The 27205-nt window shown below is 39.6% G+C and overlaps 1 protein-coding gene across 1 annotated transcript in view; it reads left to right on the top strand.

The window, feature by feature from the left end:
• Positions 1-1154: 1154 nt before the first annotated feature.
• Positions 1155-27205, top strand: part of tacr1a (tachykinin receptor 1a) — a 34221-nt gene continuing 8170 nt past the window's right edge. The window contains exons 1-2 of the mRNA XM_086169317.1: positions 1155-1656; positions 11406-11600. Of these exons, the coding sequence (XP_086025443.1) occupies positions 1253-1656; positions 11406-11600 (599 nt within the window). The 5' untranslated portion in view covers positions 1155-1252. The remainder of the gene's footprint in view (positions 1657-11405; positions 11601-27205) is intronic.

Raw genomic sequence — 27205 nt, 5'->3', positions numbered from 1 at the left:
CATCCATGTTTTTGAAACCGCCATTGAACTGGAAATACGTGGTCTGTAGACAAAGGTCCAGTTGGCCACAGATTATTAAGGTGTTGTCCTTAACGGGGCGTTCCCTTCTTGCTTGATTGCATCCAATGTGGGGATGCGTGCCACAACAACCCCCTTAGACTTAGTTTCTGCTTCAAGTGAAGAAATTCAAATCCAGTTGCCACGACAAGAAGATTTCATCTAGAATTCATATAATCAGATAAATACCTCACTGAAAGTCAAGAATTTACATTCACCCATCTTCCTTTCATTTCATATGCTCCCTTCAGGGGTTACCACAACAAATTATCTGCCATCAACTAACTTCATGTCCTCTTTCACTCCATCCACGAATGTCCTCTTTGGTCATTCCCCACTCATTGGGCCTTGCGGTTCTAACCCGAGCATTTTTGCACCAATTTAATCTCTATCCCTCCTCAGCACGTGTCCAAACCATCTCAGTCTGAATTTATCAAACATTTCTGATTTCCCTCTGATGGGACTCATTCCTGATTCTATCCATCCCTGTCACTCTCAAAAGGAACCTCAACATCTTCACCTCTGCTACCTTCAGCACCACTTCCTTTCTTTTCGTCCGTGCCGGCGTCTAGAGGCTTCATTTCATTTAAACAAAGCATACTCTCTGAAAAACTGATTTGAAATAATCGACAAGTTTGCCACTGGGAGTGTGCGATTCCCCTGATTGTGAGCTTAATATAAAGAAGAGAAAATCCCCCCCCAAAAAACAAAAGCAAAGCCCAGAAAAAACGAGGAATAACAAAAAAATGGTCCTGTTTAAGTGTACCGTGCAGTATGGAGTTAAACTGCGGGTGCGCAGCAGACCGTTGTGCTGCAGCTCTGTTGGCGCTTATGAGTGTGTAAAAGTGGGTGGCTCCAGAGAGCTCCAGAGAGGGAGAGAGAAGAGCTGAGCTGATCTCTCAGATTTACGCGCGACCGGCTCATGTGCGCCATACCCGACCGCCGACGGTGCGTAAAATACGCGCTCTCTCATTTACGCACCGCGAAGTTTGGTGCATAAATACGCCGCTGCGTAAATCCCACTCAATCATTGAAGTGACAGTTTCCGAAACGGACGTCCGTCCAGATATTATGACGCTCTTGTAAACTTCCCGGAGTTCTTTTTGTGTTTGCTACTGGAGCTTTTTACTCTGCAGTGAGCTTTTTTTTTTAAAATTAAATTTCTAAAACACAAAAGGCCGAGACTTTCAAAAACATGGATCCTATCTTCGATTCCACGGAGATGGGAAACTGGACTGATGGCTTCAACAGCACCGACAATGACACCATGTACGGGAACCAGTTCGTGCAGCCAGTCTGGCGGATCGTCCTGTGGGCTGTCGCGTACAGCTGCATCGTGGTCGTGTCCGTCGTGGGTAATGTGACGGTCATCTGGATTATCATGGCGCACAAGCGCATGAGGACCGTCACCAACTACTTCCTTCTGAACCTTGCGTTCGCCGAAGCTTCCATGTCCGTCTTCAACACGGTGATCAACTTCACTTACGCCGTGCACAACGACTGGTACTTTGGACTGGTGTATTGCCGCTTCCATAACTTCTTCCCCATCGCGGCCGTCTTCGCCAGCATCTACTCCATGACCGCCATCGCGCTGGACCGGTAAGGCGCACCGCGTCCGATAACTTTATTAACCCCCCCCCTCAACATCTGGATAAAGCAATTTGCGCACACTTGCACGCCAGGGGAATTCGACCCCTCCTTCCCTACCCCTGTCACGCACAGTGCTGCGAAAAATTATATGGAGACCAAACCTGAGAGCAAAAATAATAGATATAGTCGACTTTATCGATCCGGCGACAGGGAAAAGCAATTATCACAGCAATTTTCAGGTCATTTTAAAAGGAAAAAAAAACATAACATTGATGACACATAATTATGAGTTCTGTTTAATATATCAAATGTATTTTGTGTTTTCATGTTCACCTCTCATTATTTGGTTTTCAAACGTGTTAAATACATCTATTATATATGTGTGTGAGATGCAAATGCTTTCATGTGGTGCTTTCCTGTAAAATCTTTCTGTGTGTGTGTGCGTGTGTGTGTGTGTGAACACAAACATCGTCTGGGTTAAAGCCCTGTGGTTGTGTATGAGGTCTAATCTTCCCGAGCCAGCTGGCTCTGCAGAGGAAATTAAGAAGTGTCGCCCATTCATCAATTGGCTGGTGCTTTGTGACATAAAGGCTCAATGGAAATTAGCTCCATAATTGCTGCCCTCTGGTGTGTGTGTGCATGTGCATATGTCTGTGTGTGTTTGTTATTTCATTTCCAACAGTTGTTTATTTGTATCCCCCCCCTTCTTCTGTTGTAATTCATATGTCCATCACTTACACATGAATCGCTCTCTTTTATTTCTGCTGTATACTTAAGGTTGTAACTGGCGAAAAGCTTTTGTATCTTCCTTTCGACAACCAATCGATTAACTCCACCTCTTCCAAAAAAGGTAGTTCAATTGTAGATTATTTCAGATTAAAATTCGGAGATTGAGGAATGGGGGTGAAAAGGCGGCACAATTTTGGACTCAGTGAACATTTTCCCCATTAATTCAGATTCCTGCTGCTGCAGAGAGTTCCCATTAGTTACTAGATATGAAATGCTTCTGGCAAATAGAGCAAATCAGCAGGATCTGATCAAGGGGTGTGGAATAACATGGCATAGCAGCTGAACATTTTTTTTTCATGTCCTTCATGTCTAATTATTTCTGAGATTTCAGCCTTGCGTGGAGATTCGATCCGTATTTTTTTTTAATCCAACCGTTTGAAAAAAAGCAAAGAGTTTTGTAAATAAATAAATAAAGCATAATGAACAAAATAAAAGTACTTGCAGCATTTTAACAGATTAGTATTGAGGTTTGCAAATCGATGTGCACGTGCAACATATCTGCAGAACGAAACCACATAGACCAGTTCTCATCTAAAATAAAGGCGTATTCCAAATCAGCAAGGCTTTTTATGAAATATATTTTGTGAACTACATAATCATTTAATCACATTTACCCTTCCAACCGCTGACCATAGGAGTCATATTCCTGTTTTATTGTATTTATCCCATTATGAGGAAAAACTTTGTTATTACCAAGTAATCACTGTTATAATAATTAATATGTAAAAGTAATAACCTGTTTGATTTCCATTTATTGCTAAGTGACACTGGATGAAGCATGTTAATGAAATGAAATGGAGCATTTCCCTTTTTCTGACTGACAAAAACAATGACAATGTTTTTTCCCATAATTCTGACAAATACTGTATGTCCGATTAATGCTTATATCCAAAACTTCACCGTATCAGCCTCCACATCCGCAAACCACAATTTGTTCTCGTAATCCGTATCACCTATGGCCACAAAAATGTCTTTATCTGCCTACCCTTCTTTTATTTCAGTCACAGATGATCATTTGCCGACATTTTCTGTCTTTATTGATGCTTGAGCTACTTGAACGGTTAAATTACATCTGATCATGCAGAGTGTGCTGGCAGGGGACGACAAATCTGTATTTTCAAGCATCGGGTAGTGCAAAGCAACTCTTGACTTGGCTCATGGGTGATTGGTGCGTGCCTTATGTATGCAGAACAACATAACACATTCACAAGACATGCCTGTCTGGAACAGATTGTAATATAAAGGGTGTTGCATTTTTATAAGCATATTTATTAAAAAATGTGCTATATAAATTCATTTGACTGAACAATGACTTCTTCCCCTCCGTAATTACCTGTATGATTTTGAAATAAAATCTTTTCCTCAAGGCTTATTGCAGACTTCAAAAAGAAACTCACAAAATCTGTAATAAATGACACTGAAAGTAGCCAGAAATAATGATTAATATACGTAAATGGGTGAATTGGCAGCAAAAAAAAAAAAAAAAAAAAAAAAAAAGCAAAAATATTTCACAAACCTGACAGGTAATATGGATCGACTATTTCATGGACAAAAGGATGTTGTTTGAAACAATATTGACATATGGTATACAAAAATATGAGCACAAAACCCCATGAATTTGCACAAATAACTATAACATTAAAACTATGACAAATGTTGCATTTGAACCACACCTAGACATTGAAAGGCATGCAAGGAATTCACTAAAATTTGGATAAAATAATTTGAGAATAACTCTAGGTACCTTGAATTAACCAAGAAATGGAAATAACCATACAACTGCACAGACTATATAAGAGCAGCCTGAAATTTGCTTGTTAGATCATCCTACCATCAAATTGACTGAAAGATTGGACAAAATAACCTGAAAGCAGCACAAATACTGTGAGAATACCAAATTCTGCACACATTTCCAATATATCTTTATTTAGTAAAGGAAAAAAAAATCTGCCAAAGTTGATCTGCACTTGGCCCCAAGGAATAAAAATAAATTACACTCTTAATTAGATACAGATTTCAAAACATCTTGCAATGAAATATAATTGCTAAAATGATGATGATGAGGATTCAGTGATACAAATATTGATTTCTGAAAAAGTTGGAAATGGCTTTTAATAAAGTAGAATTTACCACATCATATAAATATAAAACAACAGGTTTCCGGGTTTTTGTATTTTCCCTTGTGTCTCTCTCCCGTGCATGACCTGACTTGTAAATGCACCATCAGGTCTGCACCGCCACAAGCTCGAGCTGACTCTTTTTAGAAGATTTTCCCGGATGTTCTGCTGCAAAATGGCCCAGACGATCCTGGGAGAGACCCTTTGATGTTCCCTCGCCATTCGGGAGCCTCTGCTATTATCTACCGCAATATGAGTGACTCCCGAATGAAAATAATGCCAAAGAAGTGCCTCCGCAAGAGAGAGAGTAGAGCTGAAATGATTCTGTGAACCACACACGTCGGTAGTGCCGCTGGTTCCGTGCTTAAATCCGTTTTGTGTTTTATCAAGGCCTCTCAGGAATGCCATGTGTTCCTAAAAGGGAGACACGCTATTAATTTACTTTTAATTAAGATATACGGCGGTTAGCGCTTCCGCGTCACATCAACAAGGTGCATGGTTTGATTCAGGTAGTCTTTCTGTGTGGAGTTTGCATGTTGCATCTCCTAGTGTCTCCAGGTGGGTTTCCTCCAGGTTCATTGTTGACCGTTAACTGGCCAGACTTACGAATGAGCGGATGAATGGTTGTGCGTCTCTATATGCCCGTTGACCGACTGGCAACCTGTCCAGTGTGAATCCGCCTCGTGTGCAACGTCAGCCTGGGTGGGTTCCAACCTCCGATGACCCCAGACGAGTGCAGGGCGAGTGCTATAGCTAATGGATGAATGAATCAATTGAGAAATACACGGACTTTGACGCTATCAAAAAAAGCCAACTGAAACCAAAATGCAATCGCATCAACTTTCGCCTTCACCTCAATCTGAAAAAAACTATATTTCTAACGTTAATCGTTATGTCGAATGCATGTTCACAATTCCACTATTTTACACTGTACTATTTTTTTATTCTCGCTGTGAGCAACAGTGAATGTACAGTTACAATGAATTACGACGAAAACAATTTAACTTACTTGCAGTTATGGTGTGTTTTAGGTGCATTTGTGAATCACGAAGCTCTTTACACTAAACTGCATCCATCCATTCACATACACTTGTACACCGTTTGTTGGAGTTGCATTACACTAACCTGATCACTGGGAGCAACTTGGGTCAGGTTCAGTGTCTTGCCAGCTCTACCAACTGAGCCGCGCAGCCTATCTTTTGTCAGCCGTGTATTACAACCCGCTGGCGGGCCGTGCATTTCACACCTTGGCCTTCAGTAGTGCTCCATTTATCAACCAACCCCCTCAATAACTGCTTTATGGCTATAAAAAGGATGTTGTTATGTAGAAATGTGTCTTGTTGCTGCCTTGGTTTGGCAGGTCAAATTTACAAACCCAGTGTGGTTCCAAATACCATGTGGATCAGTGGCAAATAACAAGCACTCCCAGCGAATTTCTTTGACTTTGACCCTGCCTGGCAACCAATAATGGCTGCAATGTGATTGGTTAAATGCTTTGATATGAAAATACACGTCTGAAAGCAGCAAAGTCAGGTAAAAGGCTATGAAAGGAAGCGGACAGACCATCTGGGATTATCTAATAAGTATTCATAGACAAAATATAATTAAAATCAGTCTGTGATATTCCGATATTTTTTAGGCCAGCAGAGAAGGCCTTGGGGACCCTGATGGTCCACCACTGTTTCAACACTGTTGGTTTATAATCTGGCCAAAAAGCATAATTCTCATAAAATAAAGAGATTCGTGGGATGAAATGCGAGGAAGATTCATTTTTGTCTTTACTCACTCGGCTTTCACAAGAGAGATAAATCCGTATGCTGCAAGTCTTATGGTTGAAAAACAATTACAGGTACAAATAAAAGCGGGATTGGTCGATACTGGGTATAAATGGATCTTTTCTCCCCCTGCTGCTCTTGGTCAGATGCCTTTTCCCTCTCCGCAACAGATGTTGTTCTTTACGTCAAAGACAAAGGCCGACAGTGGAGTCCTGCGCATCTCTTACTTTCATCCATTTGCTTCCATTTGTGACCCCCAACTTCTCCCCCTCCTCTTCTATCCCCCGTCCACAGGGACCACCATGAGACGTTATGAAGCCCCTTGGCTCCCTCCTCCGTCTGCTTTTCAATGATTTATTCTCTCAGAGCGAAAAGTGTTTTCATCACCAGATGGGGATGAAATGCTGATATATGTAACATAGAGGGGGTTTATAATTATTATAATTCAATTATTTCTCGCTTCCAACTCTAACTCCCCCTGAGCCACGCCACCCCATGCTTTGACATTTGGGTGATACTGCCTGTGTTTACAATTCCAAAGATGGCTCTTTTTTAAGTAATTTTCGAACCAAGATTACATGAGAGATGTATTTCTTAGTGGCAAAATTCCTATTTATAACTAGAATTCAACAGTTTGAAGAAAAAAAAAAGATTTCTTTTGGCAAAGTTTTAAGTAAATAAAAGAAAGAAATTGTTGGGGACACGTGATATTCAAGTATATACCTCTTTTAAATTATGAAACAACCTGAAGAAACGGTGACATGATCCCAAAGAGCAATTTATATGAATTCTATTGAGTTCTTCAAGAAATTCTTGTAAAAAGCAAGAAGAACAAACCAAGAAAAATGAACAACAATCTCGTGTATAAGATCACCTCAACGATACCTGGTTGCTATTGCAGTTTGATAAACTATCAAACTGCATTGCAGGGACACTGTGCAAAAAAGCAGAGACACAAATGGATGTTTTTTTTTTTTACATCTTCTTCACGCATCCTGATGGTGATGGTGCTGTAAGAGCCATTGCTTTTTATGTCCCTCTATGCTCACAGTGCTACACATTACTCTACCTCTGTGTAACAAATGCAACCATAGCTTGACAGCGATGGCCCGTTCATTACACCCTCGGCAAACTCAAAAACCAACTGACTCGAACCCACTCTAAGGTTTATTTAGACTCTGCTATTTCTCAATTATCCATATGCCAGATATGGCAGCATATCACGTTCAGTCACACTGAATAAGCAAATAGGCTCGACTTTGACTTTGCATCGTGACAGTTTTCATCCTCTCCGGTTTTCTGAGTGATATAGCCATGAAGTGTTCACGTCTCATCATTTCCTCTTCTGACTTGAAAATAAGACGGGATCACTGAAACTACCTGTATCAAATTAGAGTAATCGTCTTGATGTCTGAGGAGCTGCACTGGAGTCTCATCAGCTCCCGATGAATAAACAGCAACTGAATGAATGCCGCCCATGTCTTATTACTGAAAAATCAACGCAGTTAAGACACCTCGTTGGATGAAAGAAGTTATCTTAAAAGTTATAATATGGCTTTTTGCAGTTTTCCTTGAGAGCATATAGACGTCACACAAACTACAAAATATAGTTAGCAAAAATCAAAGCAAACAAGAAGGCACAGAAGGAGGAGCAAACACGTTCTTTTCTTTTCTATCATATCCCAACTGTTTTTAAAGATTTAGCGTTTTTTGAGTTTTGAAAGTAAATATCAATGTTATTTAGAAATGACCGTGCAGGAAAACCAATGGTATTTTATGCACGCAGATATGGGGCGGGGGTTCTCAAGCATAGCGGTTGAAACTGAATTTGCAGAACATCCAAAAATGAGTGGATATGATTGATTGACATAGGTGTAACCAACACAGTCATATGAATAAGGAACAGAAAAAAAAAAAGTACATAACCCCCACTGGCTGTCCTTCAGAGAGGGCAATAAAGTAGAGGAAACAAAGTCATGATCAAATTCAAATGGATTGCAGCAAAAAAAAAAAAAAGAAAAGCACTGGCATGCTTGAAGGCAGGCGATGTCATACGACGTTTTGTCTGCTCAGATCTTAATCGCGCACGTCTCCAAGGGAAAGAAGCAGCTCAGCAGCTTCTTGGTGTCTGTATCGAACTGCTACATAACCGTTGGAGTTGAGGTGCTGTCTGTGGATAATTGGAGGTGTATATCACCCTTGCAATCTTGCACCGGCCGCCCCAGTCGCCCGTCACTTTATGAGACGGTATCCCATCGAGAGGATACAGATATTGCCCAAAGACAGATATCTGAGGTGTGAAATCTCTCTGGTGTGCTTTCCGAGATGCGAAATAAAAGGAAGAGAATCACAAGAGGGTCGAGGGGTTCACCCACAAGTCTATAAAAATGAAATACTTTGGCGCTGCAGCACTGGTTGTACTGATGTTGGAATGCACAGGAAGACTTTTAAAATGGTTAAAAGGACTGCTAATGTTAACTTTAGATAGGGGGACCTTGCTCTCAAAGGCCTGGAAAGCAAGGTACGCCTTTTTTCACGCAGGCATTTAAAATGTCTCGACTTTCCCTCTGTTGCTCCGAGAGCCCGATTTAACAGCTCGTGTTTTTTTCATTGCCTTAGAAGTTATAAAGCCCAGCAGACATTTGGTCATCTGATCCACGTGGATTTAAAATCAAGGATGCTCCATTGAATACCTTCTTTTGAATCAAATCCACCTGAACTTTTTGCAGCTGAAAGAAATTTGAATGGATCAAGTGCAAGACCCACCATCAAGTTTTCAACACATTATACAGATAAAGTTTGAAAAATAAGAGGAAAATGTTAAGGATGAAACTCCGGAGGTTGGATGGAAGGCCAAAAGTAGATGATGAAGCTGGGAAGTGCAGCTGGGGCAAGTTTACAGAGGACCTCTTATGCAATGAAAAGGATATCATAGCGGAATCAGGAGTTTGCAGGAAACAATATGAAGGAAGTGAGAACAATGCTTGATTAAAAAACGATGTCTGCTCTGCAAAGTCATTTAGACATATCAGTTCCAGCATGTTGCAATAATTAAGCTCTTATAACACTACATTGTGGAGCCATCGTTCTTAGGAGGAAGGAGTCTAAAAATAATCCACCAAATTGGTGGAATTGTTTCTTGAAAAGTCACACTCCATTTTGAAGGCATGCAGCAATTTTTGCACTTGACAAGGATAAATTTACATATGTATTTGTGAATTGTTTGTTTTTTTCTTCATTATTCTCATACATTTTTTCATGCAGCTAATTATATGTAAGGACAGTTGTGAAAGAGTTAAAAGATAAGTAAATTTGCTACTGGATGCAAACGACTAATCTCAATCCAAGTGATATACATATTGCTTAATTTGCATGAGAATCATATATTGGGTCATGACTGAACCAAACTAGACTAAAATGAAATAAAATAAGCTTCTTTAAACGTGTTAAATCGGCCTCTTTCCTCTCCACTGTGCTAGCCGTGGCGTCCACTGCTGCAAAAGGGACTCAACTTCCATAAATCCGCTTTACATGCAAGGAAGTGACTAGTGATAATTTGAAAGTACATCACTTCTATCACTTATGTGAGATGTGGCACACAATCATCACATTAGTCAAAATCTTTCATGGGAAGCACAGAGAAAGCCTCAGTTTTGGGAGGCCTGCATAAATTCAAGTACAAGCCAAGGTTTTCCTGTTTCTATTCATGACGGTAAGACTTGCCTTATACTTTATTGGCATAGGATTTCATAAAGCACCTGAAATCTTTTGAAATTATTTTTCTAATCAGTAGGATATAGATTAGTACTCAAACTATGATTTTCGGTTAACATTGTCCACATATACTGTATACCGGTGTTATCATCACACTGTCTTATGAATGCTTGTATTTGGAGGGGGAAAGTGATGGAGATGAAGGTGACAATGATGGTGGTGGTGATGGAGATGATGATGATGATGATGATGATGATGATGCTGGTGGAGCAGGTGGTGGCTTTAACTTGGCTTATCGCTGCTGTGCTCTGTTGGTGTCTGGGTGATTATGATGCCAGCGGGCCAGCTATGACTCAGCAACACAAACAGCTGTCTGTGCCGTATGACGAAGAGCCGAAATAAAGCCGTGAACTCCACTTTTCAGCCACCCGCAAAGAGATTTCAATTTCGTAGTCCTCAGCTTGTTCGCGATTTAATTAGAGTGAAAAGGGACAATTCAACAGATTTATTTGTGTTGTCAGTGGGATTAAGCCCTTATTAGATATCTTTTGCCATTCTTAAAAAAAAGCACTCTGGCATAGATATGAATGGACTGCATTTTGAATGCCGCGACCCTGAGTGCAGGATAAGCGGCAGAAGATGGACGGATGGATGGATTTTCACTACCAACAGCAAACCACAGTGCTATTTAAATGTGAAATATTCAATTCCAAATTGAAAACAAAATTGATATAATTAATATAATAATCAAAACATAAAACTTTACATTCCCACTTTGGCATTTTCTGCTCTTGGTATCATGGTTTAATAGAAACAAATTCCCTTTAAATGTTATGAGCCAATTTGTATTGGGACAGTTTAAGTCATGGTCTCTGATCAGTTATTGTAATACAAGTTATTATACCAAGGATTATAGCGATCTGAGTATAATTTGAACTGCCCACTTCCTACATACTCGCAAAATATTGTACTTTGAGAAAGGGCTTCTTTTCTTTTCAAAGAGTGTTTGATTCTACTCTGCAGATTATAGTCTCTTTACTCAACATGTAGTCTTCACAACACCACTTAAGCCTTAAATCAGCTATTACTTCATTAGCACAAAAGGGATAATCGATAACATAATATATGTCTAATGAGATCTGACTTCAACTGTGAATATCAAGACTATTTACTCTACACAATAAAACGAAATAGAACATTTCCTGAAATGTCAGCATGTTGCTTAAACGTCATTGCCCCTTTTACAGCTGTCATATTTTCTGATTTAATCAAAGCGATTGGACACACTTGAGTTTTAATGGTCAAATCAGCCAGATATCCAAGTAATATCAGCGTACGACATTTGTGCTGTCCCCCCACGCAGGTACATGGCCATCATCCACCCCCTGCAGCAGCGCATGTCGTCCACAGAGACCAAAGTGGTGGTAGCTGTCATCTGGATGCTGGCTCTGCTGCTGGCCTTTCCTCAGTACTACTACGCAACCACGCAAGAGCTCCCGGACCGGATGGTGTGCTACATCAAATGGCCCAAGTACACCCTGTGTGACTTCAAAATGATGTGAGTCTCTCCCTGAAATAGCGGTTCAAATAGCCCGCGAAACCATGTGAATTATACTTCGGTTACCTGTGAACAAAAGATGGTGTTTCAGTATAAGTGAGGCAGCACGGCAGGAGCGGAAAAAAAAGATGTGTTGTTGTTTGATATTGAATCAATGAAAAGCAAATCATGGGAAATTATAATTTAAATTCGCCAAAACTCCAAGATCCAAAACTCTACTATTACAACAACAATGCTTGAGGAAGCATGCAAGGGTCTCACTGTAAAAACTTTCTGAACAAAGGAATCTGGACAAAACTAATACTATGGGAACGGGGAGGGAAGAAAAATGTGTGTTCAGTTTAATGATCAACAAACCAGTGCTCTTTATGTAAATATCATCATATAAGTAACACTGAAGCTGATTCAAAAATGGCAAGAAGTGAGTGATTGAGCGAATATTTATCTAGACGTAAAAAACATTTTGTCTCTTTCCTGCTCTTTCCGGTCTCCACTGGCTTATGGCATATGGTCCAAATATGAAGCAGAACTATTAGCGGTGACCTGCTCACCCACTAAAGCTGCACTGCTGGTGGATGTAATGACTTATTGATTTAATAATGAAGGTGTCCCCAAAAATAATGAATTATAGAAACACTATTTCCATATCAAATAATAGCCTGCATTTATTATGTATGAGTCAAACTTTAGCACAAATGATACTCGTCATTTTAACAGTCTAAATGATTGAAGAGTGTGATAATTGTCCCCCGAAAAATTGTTTTTCAATGTCGAGTGTAATCAAATTTAAATTCAAAAACCTTCCCCCTGGGGCAATTATGAGATGGTATATTTTTTGAACAGGAGACGAAGTTGATCTTAAAATCCATATTTGTCCATAATCAAAAAGCTGTGACATGATTTTTGGTTCTAAAAATCTAATAACTTTGCAGACTAAATGGTGGACTAATGGAATGTGTGTATATAATGTCATGACAATTAATTTCACAAACTACTTTCTCACACACACATATATATAATGTATATCTATTATGTATTATTAATGTATATTTATGTCCCATGTATATTTATTCATCTGCTGGGAAACTACTCAGTAGGAGATTTATATTGGAGATCCTTTTTGGATCTCCAATACAAATCTCTTAAATTTTCAGTGTGCTGACAGCACAATATTGATATTTCTTAAAATTCAAATCTAACCTGATAAAACTGCTTGATTCAGATACATGTGGCAGAATCTATTATTTTGACATCTGAGAGATTCTGGCTAAAACTAACAACAAAAAAAAAATCTATAGTTTTTAATTCTCTTATGGATAGAAAAATAACAGTAATCATAATTTATAATCTACATTATGAAATAATGGCAAAAGGGAGCAGGCCATGAGAGTGACTGCCTGTGCTTTTCAAGGAATGTGTGCTCTAATTCTGTTTAGTTTTTTGCTTTTTTCAAGCCAAATGACAGCAATCATCAGTGAATTACAGAAAATGTTCAATAATCACTTTGGTTGCAGAATAAAGCCCCATCATTTGCAAGAACTCATCCAGGGGATGTCAATTTTTACATGAACAGCCAGCATTCAGCCATAGATGTACCAAAGGTGTGGGAGTGTATTTATAGGAATTCTTATTTTTCTCAGAGTTCACAATATTCACACACCCAGAAAGGCTCCAGAGAATGTATAGCCCCAGTTTTGCTGTTTAGTGGCAAACAGCTCTGCACACACGCAGTTGTTGTCATTTATTTATTAATTTTGTTTTTTTTCCCATTTTAAAGATGAGCAGTTCATTAGCTTTAATTTTAGGATGCTAAAATTATCAAACTAGGGGGTGGCACGGCTCAGAGGGTTAGAGTGGTCATCTGGTTCATTTAGCACGCTCCATCAAGCCTGTTGAAGTGTTAGTGGGCAAGACACTGAATCCCCTGGCACTGCTAAGTGGCTGCCAACTGCTCATGGTTCAGATATGGCGGGTTAAATGCTGAGAAATAATTTCCTGCAAGGGATAATTATAAAAAAAATATATATACATATATATATATATATATATATATATATCAAACATTAGTGTGCAGAGCTACTAGTGTATCCTCATATTGGTAACAAGTGACGAATCAAAGCCAAAACCATTCAGAACAGCAAAATCAGTGTGAAATAAACATTTTGAAGTGTTTTCTCTCAAACTGAGTTATTTTAGTAGCAATGAACCAATCTCAGCCCAGCAGTAGGTTATGTTCTAATCACCTCTCTGTTCTCATAAGCTACACTAACTGTTGAATTGAAGGATTCTGATTCAGAAGCAGATTTACATGTTCACTCGTCGACAGTCTCCTAGATATGTTTTGTATCTTCCCTGCTAAAATACACCGTGTGCACAATTATTCGGAAAATTATTATTTTGACCATATCTTTTTATCCGGCTGTATAAACTTGAATGCTTATTGGATCGAATGCATATCAAGTGATGTGTATTTGTGTTATGAGGGAGGATGTGGCCTAAGGGAGATCAACACCCTGTATCAAGTAGTGCATAATTAGTAGGCAGATTCTTTTCCACAGGAAAAATTAGCCAAAAAGATACATTTAACGGATTCAGAAAAAGTAAAAAGTCCTTCAGAGGGATGCAGCACTCTTAAAATATCTAAAGATATTGGAGCGTTATCACAGAGCCAAACATTTGGTCGCAAATAGTCAACAACGTCGCAAGAAACATGTCGAAAAAAAGAGACACAAATTATACGCTGAAGATTTGAGAAGAATCAAACATGAAGCTACCAGGAACCCATTATCCTCCAGTGCTGCCACATTCCACAACTATGGAATGAACTAATTAGGAAGAACCAACAATCTGGCACTGCAGGGCTGGCAGCAGGCTCCTCTTATCCTCTGCTTGACCAGCCCTGATCAGCCCTAGATCCCAACATCAACCCCCGGCCACCACCTGGTGGCCCAGAGAAACAGATAGAAGAGTGGTAATCCAATATGAGGGACGGATCCACCAGATATGGCCCTGCAGACGGAGTATGCAGGGTGTCCCCTCAACGTCCTGGGCGGGCGGAGAGGGCTAGCACGGACAGGTTTGACCTGGGACACAAGGAAGGTTGGATGAATCCGGAGGCTAGGAAGCAGCCAGATGGCAGAGGGGCCGATCATGGACTCTACCTCATCTAGCGGCCAACTTCCCGGAGGTGGATTTCAAGGGAATATCGCAAGACAAGAACCAGACCCTTTGCCCAGGCGAAAAGACTGAAGCAGGAGACCGAGTGACGAAGTCGATGGCGACGTTTGACCAGGGTCTCTTCGGAATGGTCAGAGGTTGAAGGAGTCTTGCAGGTGGTTGATGGAAAGACTTGTTGGACACGGTAACAGGACAAGCAAGAATGTAGTCCTTGACGTCCTTATCGATGGATGGCCACCAGAAGCAACGGTTTATTCAGGCAATGGTTCTGCAGATACCTGGATAGGCAGAAAATTTGGAAGAGTGGGCCCAGTGGACAAGTGAACAGAGTTGGGTACATAAGTTTTGCCAGGTGCTCCAGAGCCAGAGTCCAGTTCTGTCTGAAGCACCTGGTTAATAACCTCCTAAATGTCCCAGGAAAGAGCTCTAGCAGTGCAGTTCTGTCAGTCTTGTCTGCAATGAAATGGCTGGAAAGGGGGCCTGGCTTAGTGTTGTGGGCACCTGGGCGATAAAAGATCAAGAGGTTGACTCGCAAAAGAGACCAACGGGATTGATATGAATGAAGATCTTTGGCTGACTGTAGGTAAGACTAGTTCTTCTGATCAGTCCAGACTATCACGGGGTGTTCAGCGCCCTCCAACCAATGCCGCCATTTTAAGTTTAATCGCCAGGAGTTCCCGACCAAATCAAGAAACTGACCGCCTCCATGAATGGAAGGCTTGTGACTGTTATCGAAAAGAAGGGCGACTATATTGGTCACTGAGGTTTTGTTTTTTTTAAATTTCAGAAATGTTTTTTGTAGCTTGAGTATATTTTCACCTGTTAAAATGAGAATAATAAACAGTGAGATGGGAAAAATCTTTGATTTTTATTTAGTTGCATAATTTTGCACACTAATAGCTGACTGATAATGGTGCACATAGATATTCTTAAGAAAGCCAAAACTTCACTTTTACTACTTAAATGCTCAGGTTTTGGGGTTTGTTAACATTTTGGGCTGACGAAGAGCACTCTAGTTGTACAATAACAAAATTAAAAATCCAACTTGCCTAATTGTGCACACAGTGTAGATCCAATGTATACAAAGCACTATTGTGACTCATTTCTGCAATCCGCCACTGTTGTTCTAAGGAGACGTTAAAAGCTGCCATTCCAAGAACGATTTAATCGTCCCTTGCCACCAAGATGAATGAGGACACAAACAGTAGGGAAACATATTGTGAGAAAGTTGGCGTTGATAATCACTTGCCACAAAACCCTCAGAAGGGACTTCACAAAAAGACGAAATGCGGCAGACTCGGACATTATTTATTCACAAGTTACGACTCCCTTGTAACCATCTTCCGTTCGCCGTCCTCGTAATCCCCCTGCCTTACCATCCTTTCCCGAAACAAAAAGGCATCATCCGTGTGGCTACTGTTTGGCAAGTTAAAATGAAAGGCTATTTTCAGCCGAGACAGAATAACATCTATATCGCGACACGCATGCAGGCACTCACGTTGAGTTGATCAGCTCTGGAGATGGAAGCCCCTCAGCTCATCAGGATCACGCTCATCCTGCTTGCCTGCCAGCCGGCAATTGCCTTCCTGTTTCACTGCCTCCATCATATTTCTCCATGGAAATATAGTTTGTTTATCCCTGCACATATCCCCCCCCCATCACTTCCCCCCCATTTTTTTAAATGAAACCGTATCAGTGTGTTTTGAGCCGAGCCTTGTGGCACAATCGAATCAACAGCTGGAGTCCAATGAGGTGTGACCCCAGGTCAGCTCAGAATTGCGCTGTCTCATGGTACGTGTTGTCTTTGTTGGTAGTGGAAAGCTAGATCTCAACGCAGTGTTAGAAGATGGCATTGGCTGGAATGCACAATTACATAGCCGGCTATTGTCCCACACAACACAAATACTTGCTCATAACAACCCTCACCATCTGTTTTCAGCTCATTTTGGCCCATTATCAGAGGTTATTGCACATGTCAGGATGCTTGTTGCATGGAAAATATCAGCTACTGTGAGCACCATTACACCAACACTTGATTTACAATAACACCCAGATACAGGTCTGTTTCGTTTCGCCTCTCAAGAAATGTTTTTATTTCTTACATTTCATACTTGTTTAATGATAACTCAAAGCACCGACTTTCTCAAACTAAATCAACGTTGTTTAAAAAAAAACCAACATGGTTTGAAACGCTGTTCCTGTTTTATATATCAAAGAGTCTGTTTGAGTCTGTTTTATTTAAGATTTCCTTTTCCCCTCCAGAAACTTTTGCAGAGAGGGTAGGCCAGATCAAACGTGTCATCAGCTTTTGTGCAAAGTTGTGGTCTCTGTGGAAGAACCTCAAACTTAAATTAAGTATCAACAGTAGCTTTAAGATTGATTTAAGGAAATGGCATTGATTAGATGATTAATCAGAAACTCATCAAGTCTCCATAAAAGCAGGTGAATCAGGTAGTTACTGATTCACCTGCTCAGCACAAAAAATATGAGAGTTGGAATACACCCCGCAGCACTACAAGTATCATACAAGGGAAGTCAATTTCGAAATAAAGCATCGAAAAATCCAAATCTTAGTGAAGGCTGATATACTTAGACTTCATGGCAGGTCATTACTTATTCATAAATTCAAGACAGAATTAATCTAATTTCGTGCAAAAAGAAAAGGAAAGCTCAAACCAGCATTCCAAGGTGTTTAAGGAGTCTCGGTTAAAATTCAGCCCCTACCGTCAAAAAAACAACTGCCGTAAGTTTCCTCATTAGCATAACTATGTATGATTTATTAGGCCCATTTCAAAACAACACAAACAAGTGTTATTTAGAAAGTCACATCTTAATGATCATTTGAATGGACTATAATTTGGATGTCATTGAGGACCATCTTAATTTGGAGCGGTGGTAACGATAGTATGCATTTGATTGAAATATTCTAATAACTGCTACGATCTCATCAAATGTGGTTGAAATTGCAAGAGAGCACACTGAATAGCAAAGCCTCTCATTTGTCAAGACAGACTCATCCTTTATGCAAATAATTTGATTCAGTCTTTTTATTATCTTTCAATAGATTAGATGGTAGAGAGGTTCTGCCACTCAGGATTAATGTGATGCCTCATATCTTTGCTCACACTTTTAACTGATTATTCATACTAATGTTTCAGAACCCTTTGTGATACTTTGTCACATGCAGAGCTTGAAACTGAAAAAAAGAACATAACTACACACAAACCTCAATTTGAAAAAGAAACGCTAACCGTTTCATAAATCGTTTAAGTTTGGCCGTAAGTTTTTTCTTAATAGTTGGCCACAACTGATGTCACAGCTGTATGAGCTGTGTGAAATAAACTGTGACATTTGCCAAATAGGAGGTTTTTGTACTTCACAAAGCAGAAAAAGGCAGTGATAAGAAAAGAAGCTATCTTGGTTATTCCTCCACAAGTCAGGCCTGTCATTTCTCATATATCTTCAATATTGTGTCACACTGACTTCCAAGGAGGACTTGATTTACCCCCCTTTTTTAAGAATTTGCCTCTGGACACATTCTTTAAGGTTCTGCTCTCCCTGTTCTTCAGTTTTTAAACAGCATCTTAGTTCAGAATGTGGAAAAAAATCTGATATGCCAGGGAAGGATTAACTATAAATACAACTCAGATTGCAATCTCAGACCAAATTTCGCTCAACAGCTCAAAAGCATTAATCGTCTGGCATTAAACAAAGTTGCTCAAGGCCTATTTAGATTAAACTGATAATTTAGACTTGAGAAAAAATACATGAATTACTTTTTGTGGTCTCTTAAGTCATTAGCTGTAAGCCCATGTTTGACAACCTCAAACCAGCAGTGGTATCGGAGTCATGGTGGCATCAATCGTGGCCAAGAGTATCATCCCCTATCATCCCCAAACCACTTCAACTTTTAAGAAACGACTTATGAATAGATAAAATGAACATTGCATGCAATTTTACTGTTTCAAGTAGCCGATCCTAGATTGCATGCACTCACACACACACACACACTCAAGCAGAACCAGGCCAACAGGACCATCTAAACCTCAGGGCTGATGTTTTCAATTACAATGTTTTCATTGAGGGGAAGCCACAGGAGGAGCTGGTCTTCTTGATCAGTTTGATCAGGTTGAGTCACTGGCCATCAAATTTAAGTGATTCACTCCACTTAATTGATCACGAGCAACGTACTTCCTCTGTGCCGTGGTGCCGATGGTGTTAACTGGTGTTGGGGGGGGGGGGTTCCATGTCATGTCAAATCATTTGCATTCACCTACTGACTACTCCTATACAGTAAATAAATAAACATGAAGTAAATCACAACATGAGAAAGCCTTGCTCTGAGTGATCTCTCTCCACTAAACTGGGCTCAGCATGAGTTAAATGTCGCGGTGTCTCTGGTGTTTTCAACCCGTTTCCGCTCGGAGTCCAAAGAGCAGCCGCTTTTTCCCTCGAAACACAAACTCATTCATAATTCATACTAAAACAAACACCCGGGTGCTTAAAAAGCAGGTGAATTCACGTGTTAATTATGTATACGCATTACAGGAATTTCCCCCACATGACATTCACCGCGGGGTTCTTGTAGAGCAGCTATTTAGATTTGACTCGTGTGAGATTGAAAACAGCTGTCTGTTTGTTGACATTCACCTGATTTGTGCTTTGCATGTTTGCACGTTCACCCTTCATCATACTTACACGTTCCCAATGACATTTAGAGCACGCTTGCCAGAAGAGCTTTTGCTTTAGATATTTTGCATCAATGTGTGTTATGTGTCAGTGTATTCTGAGCTGTAAAGGGTTTTATTGATTCATCTTGTAAGACGGTCAGGTAATTCAGTGCAGCTTCCTTCCGCTCCCTCAAGCCACATCCATCAGCTGGATGTTGGCAACTGAGGCGGTAAGATGGGGTTGGGATTGTTCAGGGTTCCATTTACTTCTTACAAGGTAAAACGTTTTGTGCAACGGATCCAGTGGCACTCAGGTGTCTGTGACAAACAAAATATGCTGACTAAAATACAACAACCATGATGACCCTACCGAAAGCCAAAAATCTAAGAGTGGATATCGTGAGGAGAATTTTTTTTTAGTCGTTTCTGCTGTTCCTATGTGAGATTTGCTGAGTTTATAATTAATTGCAAGTACTGTTAAATGGAATGCAGTGATCATTTCAATTCTCTCCATACAAATAAATATCTTCATTAAACCTCTACAATAATTAGCTTTGTACATTGAAGTAATATTGTGAGCCCTCCAAAAGGTTTTTGCAGGTTTAAGATTTATAATTATTCTACCATCTGTTCTGAGTTTGTGATTAGAATCATTAAAAAAAAAGTGTTAGACATTAAATACCCACTACTCCAGCTTTAACCTCAGAGCTCAAAACATGCTGTTTACATGAGAAGAATGTGCACCACTCTGCATTTAACCAGAGATGAAAACAAAAAGTCTTTGTGAGAAGTGAGTCACCATTTTACATCATTTGGACAATGAAATTCCCTAATCAACTGAAATATTGCAAGCCTTTTATTATTTTAATATTACTAATTATGGCTTACATCTTAAGAAAACTCAAAAATCCAATCTCAAAGTATTAGAATATCATGAAAAAGTGATTTTGTTTTTTTTTAATTGTATTACAGAAGATAAAGTACTTCATCACACATATTCTAATTTTCTGAGACAATCCTGTATTTTTGTTTTTTTCTAGCATGGCAATGTCATAGCAGGCACACATTTTAAGCTCTGCTACTCGGTCACCCTGGTTGGAAATTCCATGTGTTTAATTCAATGTGCTCCGTCTTGTTTTAACATAACAGATGGGACTCAAAATGCAATATGAAAGTTGAAAGGAAGTGCACTTGCGATCAGACTATAGTCATCCAGAACAATAAAAGGAACATTTAAATGTGATTTTCTACTTTGAAAAATGTTTTCTTTGTGTAAATGTTTTTGTAAACAGAATATGGAACTATGCATCAAATCCTCGGTAACACAAGGAAAAGAGCTGCTTAACCAGCTCTGATCGTCGCGTGTGCTTAAATTCGCCGAATGTTGCAGAATCCCGTGAAGAAAAAAAGTCAAGAGATCAATGAAGCTGCACATTTCTTTACTTTATGGATTCATTTTAAATGTGTCACTGTTGGTGTAAGTTAAATGCCCTAAGTTAAATTTAGGAGAATATCGCGGGGTAAAATTGTAAAATTGTTTGGGTAAAACCGGTGCTCTTCATTATATTTATCAGCCCTATAGAAAGTCATCTTCCAGCTTTCCTGTTTTCGAGAGACATTTGGCAGAAAGCCCTGAGGGTTAACCTCTGCTGCATGTGGCTGCTTTTCACCACATCACCAAAAAACAACTCTCCCGGAAGCATATGATAAGATCTTAAAAAGCACATATTCATAAACATCCTGAGAACCATTTACACTCTTCCACTGTGTTACTTAAAAACATTACTGTGTGCACACACCCATTTGTTTGCATGCAATCACTTTACATCTTGTACTTTGGTCTGATAACCTTTTTTCTTAGCCGTCTACTAATGTCAGATTATAAAAATACTATCAATTTATATAGATAAAAAAGAGAATCTGGAATTTACCCAAAGATCATAAGAGAACATTTTAGAGAGGTAAAGAAATCTCAGAATTGTTAATTATAAAACATCTAAAAGAAATTAAAAGAGGCCAAACATTGTCCTGAGAGACAGAAAACAATTTATGGAATAATCAATACAATATTTTTATTGGCAAGCTCAATTGTGCAGGTTCAAATTAATTCTCAACAAGCTTAGATGTGCAGTGTTTCTAAAAAACACATTATCAAAAAGCTTTACAGAAGTAACATTCTCGAGGGCTACAGCGATGCCTCGGAAACAGACCCAACAATGTTGACTAAAATAAAACTGATCACACAGATTTCTGCTGTCCTATATGCTACTTCCTCATAAATATGCAACTGCAGTACTACTCTGACATGTATTATAAAAGAGTTATTCCAAACAAATAACCATATTTCTAGTTGAGGTCTCCATGATCTTTGCCTTCACATAATTCCTTCTAATTTGAGGTAGAAATCAGATTAGCGCTAGATTACCTTTTCGCTATCATACTGGCGGTAACATTTAAACAAAAAGAAAATCCAAATGCCAAAAAAGTCTGTATCTGAGAATCTGGCATCACACCACCTTTGCAGCCTCTCCAATCATGTAAATCAGAGGATCAATAAATGTCTTTCTGCGGGTTTTAATCCCAGGGATTCGCCATTTGGCGAACAAAGAAGGGAGGAGCACTGTTGAGAGAGCGCTCATGACATTAAGAGGGAACCGGCTTTTATCCAAAATGGCATCAGGTCTCCAGTGAACATGTCATTTTCAGCATTACTGCTATTTGGTGGCTTTTCATCAGTGTGAAACAGCAGGTGGGGGTGAACACAGCAGAGACCTCAGCAACATGTTTCAAATTTGATTTCTCATTTCAGTGATCATGAAAACAGGATTGCCATGCTGCTGTTTCACAGCGATAGAACGACGGCGCCGCTGTTGAGAAGCTTCCTGGTCGTCCAGGAATATCAACATGCTGCCTTGCCATTGCACGAGGATTTCATACTTCGCTGTAGCTATACTGATCGGTTAAGTGAATGGCCTGACCACAGGAGTGTAATTGGGGGAGAGAGAAAAAAGCCGCTCTCTCACGGAGATGTTTTTGTCTGTAAGAGTAAAGAGTTCCAGACCTTAGAAAAACAGGCTAATCAAGTTAACACATTAGCAAGCACTCAAAGCCAATTTCACACTTCTCCGACAGCAAATCCACCATAGGATGCCAATTCCATGAGAAAAAAAAAACCTAATCTGGTCACCCTGCCTGAAGATGTAACTTGTGTCTTCCACATTTAAGCTCACCTTCAAGGAAACACTTTACACGCATGCAGATACACACCAAGAGGAACGGATTTACCCCAGTTTTTCCCCGTTCTCTTCTCATTATTCTATGCGCTGCTGTGGTGTGTGCATACAAATCACATATTTACTCATGAGTGGATTGTGGAAGGTCCCATTTCAATGTTTTGGATTTTCCTTCCCCTTCTTATGAGTCCTCTTAGCAGCTCTTGTGACCTGCTTCTGCAGGTGTTCGCTTTAGTTAGCAATTGAATGCGGTTTAAATACCCCGCGAGGTCGACCACTTCAAATTACCGGTTTAATCGAAAAATACATTTCTAGTTTCCAGTTGTATGAGAAGAGAGTGCACAAAGGCTCAGATGTCACTTCCAACTGCAACAGACTGCAATTTTTCCGGACCCTGCTGCAGCACAATTCCCCATGAGGTCCATGGATGATATTTGCTTTGTCGGTGTGCGGTCAGTGGGGAAAACAAAAAAGAGAGCACAAAATAAAAAATAAAAAAAACACAAGCAGAAGCATCCAAGTCGGTAGGCAAAGGGAAGAATCCGGAAATCTAAAAACACAGTCCAATTTGGAAGGAAAACGCGTGAAAATATTGAAAATCGGATACCAAGAAACAACGCGATATAGTGTCGTCCTGCCGGCCCTGATTGCTAGAGAGCAATTTCAAGTGAGTGCAATCAGCTCATTGAGAGCAGTCGTGCGGCGTGAAGGAGGACAGAGCGTGCACTATGACCAGGTTTGATTTAGCCTACAGATGCCCGTGACTGTAACCTCACGTGCATTTTAGACTCATTCCACAATGGATAGGATTCCGTGTAAAATTCAGCATGTCAACTAGATCAGTTCAGGCTGTCGACAGTCTCCATCCACCGAAAGAAGGAATGAAGAGTGATGTAGAACACAAGTTAACGTAACGCATTTTCGAGACAAAAACTACGCAAGAGATATTGCTGTAAATCCAAGTGATCAACAGCACACGAAGTGCAAAATTCTGAAAAGGGTTATCTTATCTGGGGTGGCGTGGCGCAGGAGGTGGAGCAAACTGAAAATTCCCGGTTCGATTCCCGGCTCCCCCTAGTGTGTCGAAGTGTTGCTGAGCAACACGCTGAACCTCTAACTCCTCCCCCGGCATTCCTACTGCTTATTGTTCATCCATGATGGGTTCATTGCAGATAATGAATTTCCCTACAAGGAATTCATAAAGTATAAATTATTTTAATTACTATATACGCATGTCCAAGCTCATTTTTGCAGTTAATTAAAATGGTAACGTTTCATCTGCAGAGAATTGCATTTTGAATTTTAGACTTTTGGTGTGTCAACAACAAAGCTTTAACACTGCATCCAATGTGATCTGCCGGACAAACATACAGTCGCTCCATCTGCAATACAGCTCCTCATCATCGTCACTGATCAGTATATTGCGAAGGAGTCATTACAAATCATCTGCTTCAGAGTGATGTTTGTGTGCTTCTGTTGAAATCTAGCAATGAAGCGATCTGCAGGCTTGGTGTCACTGATGCCCCCCACATTTTGTTTCATCCATCCGGAAAATTACATGACTATCCCTCCTCCCAAAAGAGTCGGCCGTGAGAGGAATAATGACGACTATTTAGTGGCTTCGATGTCTGTCCTCTTGCAGGTATTTTTAGCGATATATTTAATATATATTTAATATATAATAATATTTTCATTACAGTACATAAAAACATTCAAGCGTTCAAAAGCATCAAGTTTACAAGGAAGTATAAAATATTGTAATCAAGTTTCCAAAGCTGCTGTCTGGAGCGGAAGCAGTTTAAACCCTTTGCAGCTTCAGGTCTCACTGCATCGTGGTCCAGGTCCACCTGAAGGAAAGGGACAACGTCCTCTGAGCTCTGGAGGAACTGAGTGGAGAGCAAAGTGTGAAGTCGTGAAAGCAGAAGCTATGGTTGCTGTGTTTTCATGCTGGAAGGTGAATATGACGACATCAACCCAGAGGTGAAGTAAAATGATCGCGATGGAAAAGTCGTTGTCAGAAATGGACAACGACGATTTAACCGACGACCACAATCTGCATTGATGTATGTGGGGTTTACAGCTGGTTGTAAATCTTAATACTCCATGATGTACGGCATCTACTAGGTGACAGGAATGAGTAAAAGTTGTCATTCAAAAAATATTAATAATCTAGAAGAGGCTGGAAAAAGACAGCAACATGCACGAGAATTGATTTTCTCCCTGCTAATCTTGTGGAGTTGCCCATGGTAACACTTTGTGCAGAAATTAAAGAGGGAAGATCTAGTGTCTCTTCCCGTTGTTTAAAAACTGCACAGTTTGAGTTTAATTCTGCATACAAGCTTAATATTGGGCAGATGCATGCCTACAGGAAGTGCTCGGTTATTTCAAAATTACAACTGCAGTGTCAAATTCACATGAATTTCTTGGGTTGTTTGTGTTCATTCAGAGTAAGTGCTTGTCTCGTTACAGAGAAATCATTTTGTTTTTTGGAATGGGAGTGTGACGTTTGTTTTGTTTTGTTGGCACCAAATGGTATTGCCACGCTAAGGGATAAGCTCTTTATTTCAAAAAATGGGTGCTTTACTACATATTATTTATTATATTATATAATAACATATCCGTTTATGTGTCACTATCATGATTTAAATCAATTTCTATTGCAAATAACGACATAATGCTGTTATTACATTCTGTGACCTCTCTAGATTCCTTATTTAGAGCAACATATTGCATTGTAACAAACAGAAGCTCTAAACTTTAAATCGAAACATCTATTATGTTATACAGAGAATTTTACATGAATGCAAATGGTCTTGCTTATGTTATGTCCCTTTCATGCTTTAGGTTAACAACAATTAATGGATCGAAAGAGTTCAGAAAAAAAGGAGTCAATAAGAAGCTGATGCTTAAATAGGTGACGTGTTGGTTGGTGTTGCTGCTTGTCGATGGAGGGGATAATTTATTGTTTTATTTCGAAAAATTATGTGTCTGTTTTTTTGTTTGTTTTTTTTGTCAAACCGTATTTATTCCTACCGCAAACAAATTGCAAAATCATCGTTGGCAGGTTTTTTACGGCCGTGTTTTCTAGCTCTGGGTTCCGATAGTGTGATGGCGTTATCCCTTAAGGCTACACAACAATCTGAATAGCACTCAAAATATCAAATATTAGCTCGCCTTCGATTTGTAAAACTTCCGTTTTGAGTGTGTTGCATGTATGTGTGGATGTGTGTCTCTTTGTGTGTCCGCATATCCATGTCTCAGTAAGAGTCCATGAGAGCTCCTACATGTTTAGTGGTGTTAACATAATTTTCTGTAAATAACCGAGGAAATTGCCTGAGAGGCTCATCTGCAGAATTGAAACAAGACATCTCGTCTCTGTGTGGATGCTTGAGTCAGGAGGTTTTTCTTGATGAACATGGTTAAACATCCCTTACACCCAGCGCCCGGTGATATAATGTAATTTTTCCACATCTTAATGCACACGAATGCAAACACACCCAAGGTCATGCATAGAACGAAATGCAAATTAACAGAAACACTCATTACTTGGAGCTGAGAGCATGAATGTGCGCTTGTTATAAATGAGCAGCCTACATTTCCTCAATTCTGAAACCGTCATGTTTGATTATTCTTCAGAGAGTTTAAAATCCCCAGGCAGTTATTGGAGAGGAAGTTGAGAGACAGACTCTTATATGTTCAATTGGCTTGGAAGCCAAAACTATTACAGACCTTTGAACAGCAGGCTAATGATAAAAGCTTCTGTTTTAGACTTCACTCCCTACTGAGAAACCTGTATGCTGCTGCTAGGTAAGATTCTGATTTACATTAGGCTTGGCAGCACTGAACATGATTTAAAAGTGTTTCTAATAACCGCAAAATAAATATTGAATAAAAGCCCGTAAGTCAACTACTGTTTTAGAAACCTGATCTTGCAAATTTCTGCAAGTATAAATAAGATCCGAAACAAAAAATACATGGGGGAGTTTAAGAGAAAATGATGAGTTAATCCTGTCAAACATGCAAGCGGGTTGAGTACCTTTACTTTTAGAAGAATAAATGCTAGAAAATAAAACCTCACCCTTTCACGTGTCCTGTCCTAACTCTGCTGTCTCTCTTATGCTTGTTTGTCCCAGCCCGCACACATCCTGCCTATTTTTGTTTATTTATTTTATTCATTGCTATTTATTTTTGTCACTATATTCATATTGTCGTTTGGTTCTGGTTGTGCCTTTTACTGCTGTTGTTATAGTTGTTTGCTGTCTATTTATTCATGGATGTCTTTCTATTGACATTTATATTCATGTTTATTTTCCTTTTTTTGACATTATAGCGGTTCTGCTGCTGTGACAAAGGAATTTCCCCTGTGGGGATTAATAAGGTTTATGTTATCTTATGTCTATTTGGGAAATAGATAACGGACCCCTTCACAAAATAAATGTGGCTAAAGCTCAGGTTTCATCATTTCTGTGAAAGCTTTTGCAGTGGTTAATTTCCACATCTCGCTGGTTTATACATTTGTATTAAG

The sequence above is a fragment of the Fistularia commersonii genome, chromosome 22, assembly GCF_037954325.1.
Source record: "Fistularia commersonii isolate RoL2024-O1a breed Wild chromosome 22, RoL_Fcom_v1.0, whole genome shotgun sequence".
Lineage (NCBI taxonomy): Eukaryota > Metazoa > Chordata > Actinopteri > Syngnathiformes > Fistulariidae > Fistularia > Fistularia commersonii.
The sequence above is the reverse complement of the archived record's forward strand: the minus strand, read 5'-3'. Positions and strand labels throughout refer to the sequence as shown.